The 4299-nt window shown below is 45.0% G+C and overlaps 1 protein-coding gene across 5 annotated transcripts in view; it reads right to left on the bottom strand.

The window, feature by feature from the left end:
* Window positions 1–21: 21 nt before the first annotated feature.
* The window catches only part of LOC113476542 (adhesion G protein-coupled receptor B1-like), a 34707-nt gene continuing 30429 nt past the window's right edge, over window positions 22–4299 (bottom strand). For all 5 annotated transcript variants that reach the window (XM_026842266.1, XM_026842267.1, XM_026842263.1 and 2 more), the window contains one exon: window positions 22–1876. In XM_026842266.1, coding sequence (XP_026698067.1) covers window positions 1679–1876 — 198 coding nt within the window. In that variant the 3' untranslated portion in view covers window positions 22–1678. The remainder of the gene's footprint in view (window positions 1877–4299) is intronic.

Below are 4299 nucleotides of genomic sequence, written 5' to 3'. Positions count from 1 at the left end.
TTTTTTTTTTTTTTTTTTTTTTTGGTAAATATCCTTGGGAGATGTTTAATGAAAAAAAAAAAAAGAAATCGTTATTATTTTTTTCATGGTGAAACAGAAAGACAGTATTTTATGATGAAGAATGTCCTGCTCTCCTGATCAGCTCCACCTCATCCTTCTTGTAGGACCACAAACCTGCTTGCTGGCTCTGGGCAGTGGGGAGGGAGGAGAAGAGCCAGCGAGGGGGAAAAAATAACCAAAGCCCAAATGGAATAAAACAAAGCAAAACATTGCAAGCCAGCGGCGACGGGGCTGTGTGTTCCCACCATCCCAAACTTTCCATGGAGCAACTTGCCTTCCACCTTCAGCAGGTGGCATCCTCACCCCATGCCTGCGCAGTCCTACGGCACAGATTCGAAATGACAAGAGCCAAAGAAAAGAAAGGTCTCGGGTTTCAAGTTCTCTTTTTATTGAAGAAAAGAAAAGAAGAAGGAAAAAAATAGATTATTTTGTTTGTGTGTTTGTTTGTTTCCAAGTGGACGTTATTCATGTTGTCAGTTTGTCTCAATGTCCTAAGGCAACATCTCTATATACCAAATATCTCCAGGTACGTCGGCAGATCTGTCTTTCCCTCTTTCTCTCTCTGCCTTCCAGGGAGGGGCAGCTTGGAATAAATCTGAGTCCAAAAGCAAGGAAATATAACAGAAAAAAAAAAAAAAAAAAAGGGAGGCCAAGAGGACCTTTGCAAGGCCCGTGCTGAGTTTATCTATTTAACAGTCAATGAAACGACCCACATTCTTCTTGTTGGTCTGTTTTTCTAACACCTTCGACCCTCTCCCTGGAGATGGGGCGAGCAGGTTTGGGAGGTGGTCCTTTCCTCCTGCGCCTGTCCCACTCTTTAGGGCACGCGGAGGCCCCACTGCGGAGGGACGAGAGAAGGAAGCCCCCCCGCCTTACCTCTCCACCTAAGCCATGGGTGACGCCACCACTTCCCCCTTTGGGCTCCGTGGGGACCCGCGGCGGGGGTGCCACCGATGCCAGGTCACGGTGTGGCAGGTAGGAGTGGGCATTGTCTTCTTAGCCGCTGCTTGGCGCATCCCATCTCCTTCCCTCTTCGATGAGCTGCTGAGGGAGAGGTGGGGGGCAAGGATTGGCGAGGGAATGCCACAGACCCTCGTGGCTGAGTGATGTACCGCCGGACGGCATCCCAGCGAGGCTCTCACAGGTGTCCCCCTCCTGTGGTCCGCAAACAACTCCCATCTTCTTGGCCCTTCGCCGTGGCTGCTGGGCGTCCTTCCACACCTCCCCGTGGCAGAGCAGGAAGGCTCCTGGCATGTGGCAACCGCCCGGCATGTGGCAACAGCCCAAAAGCATCTGGGCAGGGCTCGTCCCCTGCAGCCCCTCCCCACCCTCTGCCTCCTCCTCGCTCTCTTCCAGGCTCACTTCTTCTCCAGTCCTACCTGGGAAAGCTCGTGTTGTCCTGAACCTACAGCTACTATACTCTATAAAGTAATATTCCCCCTCTCTGCTGAGAACAATACAAAAGTTACTCCGTCTTACCAAAAGGTTTCAAAAGAAACCAAACACTTGTCTCGCTCGGTTCCGATTTAATTTAATCATTTCTTTAAAACGTGGTTTTGTTTTGTTTGTTTTGTTTGTTTTTCAGAAAAAAAAAAAAGTCCCTTTCTTCCCTTTCTGCTCAGACCTCTGTCTGAAGGTCAATAATGTCTTGTCCCACCAGGGGGATGGTGGCTCCTGTTTTCTCCCACTCTACAGTTTTTAGTTCTAGGGGAGACTGAGCCACAGGTTCGATGTCCTTTTTAACCCATGATGGTGGGGACTGGACTTTCCTGATTCCTTCCCAGGGTCTCTTGTTTGGTGTCTGCTGTTTTTCTTGCTGCAAGAGGAGGAAAGTGTGAGAAAGGAGAAAGAGAAAGAAAGAAAGAGAGGTTAGTACCCATGTAACAAGTATAATTTTTTCACCTCCTTCTTTTCCATCACAGGCAAATTGTTCTGTGGAATTCCTGATTTAAAAAAAAGAAAAAAAAAAAAGTGGGTTTTCAATGAAAAGTGCACTTGGTGTGTTGACTGTCTATTGTCTATTTGCAGGAAAACTTTTTCCCCCCCCCCCCGCTATCTCCATCACTTAATGCCTAAATATTTCAGCCTTCAGCTGTGGTTTTTGCCACTTGCATTTCCACTGAAAAACTGAACACGGCTTTGAGAATTTCAGATCTTTTTCTGAAAATCCCCACACAGAAACCCAGATTACAATGATGTCTTCCTGAATGTACCTTGACTGCATTTCATATACACGTGAATATGAGTATCTGATGCTGTGAATACATTTTTATGTAGTACAGCTATTTATAGGCTATTTAACTGCACTATTTTGCCAGCGAACCCATGTTTGATGGGCTGGATGATCAGCTCTTCAACTGAAAGTATTTCCATCAACTCCACAACAAGCCTTTGAGACTTTATCAGCGTCTGTTAGTCCACGCTCCCACCAGCATCCCACCATGGATATCAACCCACATCTTTCAATGCTTCTGTCGATACGCACCAAGACAACACTGTGGAGAGCTGAGGTTCTGTAAAATGGGTGTATTCTTCAGGGTGTATATGAAGTGGAGACCACGCAAGAATTTTAAATTAGTTGTTCCACTAAGCTTCTCCCCCTAGCCAAGAGTGATGCTTTTCACAGTTAATTATCCCAAAAAACCACTCCAGCACTGGGCAAGAAAAGGCTTCCCTGCACATGACAGGAGCACAGAGCCCTTTTGAGCCATCTGCCAAAAGGAAAGTGGTGGCCAGCGGAAAGGGTGGGAGGAAAGTCAGCTGCATGGAGGATGACAACAAGCAGAGAAGTCGTGGGGGAAGGTGATGAGAGAGACATGAAGGTGACGTGCAGCCCAGGACGTGTCACAGCTCGATGCTGTCACCAAAATGTATTGATAGAGGGGACGTGAAGCCACATGTAGACTGTGGTGTCAGGATGCTGCAGAGATCGATGCGGCCCCATAGGAAACCTAAACAGCTATCTGCTACACGCTAATCCACCTGCCTTAGCTTCAGATTTTGCCCTTCCACGAGACAGTTTCGTAAGTCTGTTGTTTTACTCCACCTCCACGCTGCACCACCGATGGAAAAGGTGTTACAGCATTATCCCCGCAGGGACAGTTTGCATCACATCAACCAGACCATGAATTTTGCCTTTTCCAAGCTTTCACCCTTAATATAAAAAGAAGATATTCTTGAAGTTGCTCCTGCAAGCTGATGACAGGGAAAAGGCTCTAGGTAAGGTCATTTGGTGGTGAGAGAGGGGCAGATGTATGAATAAACCTGGTATTCTCAATGTGAAGTGAAAACATTCCAGAATAGCCTTTATTTTCATTCAAAGGGAGAAAAAAAAACTTTTTAAAAGTCCTTCGAAATACTTTTTTTTTTTTTTTTAAAAACATTTCGGTTCTTCAAATCTGAAGTCACAGTTTTCATTAAATTCTATGATACAGACTTACGCTGTTACTGTTATTCTGACTTTATTCCATGATGTAATACAATGGCGATTACTAATTGTAATATTTGTAATGTAATGTAATACTAATATGTCAGAAAAGGTGATAAAACTGTTGACTTATTCTATTCGCTATTTTAGAACTTATTTAAGAACCAGTGCAACTAAAATCTGATTTTTTTTTTACCTGCGTGTGTCTCAGTGAGACAAGTTTGAGACTTTCTGAAGTGAAACTTCTACTCACAGTGGTTTGGCAGCCCTTTAGTCTGTCATGAAGAGATGCAGCAAGAAGGTGATACATAAAGACAAAAGCACATATAGATCAAAAAATGGGATGAAACCGTGTTTTCCAAAAGGTGAAGGAAAAAAAAAAACCCAAATTTGGTCATAACAGCTCTTTTCAATGAAAAACATCTTGTTTTCTCCCACAATTGCTGTCATGCCACAAGTTTTCAGAGTTACCAACGTCCACAGCTGTATTATTTAACAAAATGTTCATACGTATGGAGTTTATAAATAATTCCATCTTTTCCCTCAAAGCCTTGCTTTGATGGCATTATTTACGGCCACCTTCAACATCAGGTTCTATTCCCAACCAATCTCTGTTTTAACAGTCCCTCTGTCTGCCACGCTCCTGACCTTCAGCCTCTCCTTCACGCTGTGAGGATGCACCTAGATCTGATCATGTACAGTCAACGTGACCAGCAAACCTCAGAGCCATTCTTGTCATGGGCTGTTTTCGAGCTACGGAGCGAGAGCAGCTGCAAATCCACGTAGGGAACAGAAACTGGGGGCGCGGGGGG

The sequence above is a fragment of the Athene cunicularia genome (genome assembly GCF_003259725.1).
Source record: "Athene cunicularia isolate RWA chromosome 2 unlocalized genomic scaffold, athCun1 chr2_part1, whole genome shotgun sequence".
Taxonomy (NCBI): Eukaryota; Metazoa; Chordata; class Aves; order Strigiformes; family Strigidae; genus Athene; species Athene cunicularia.
Note: the sequence above shows the minus strand (reverse complement) of the source record. Positions and strands in the feature narration are given on the sequence as shown.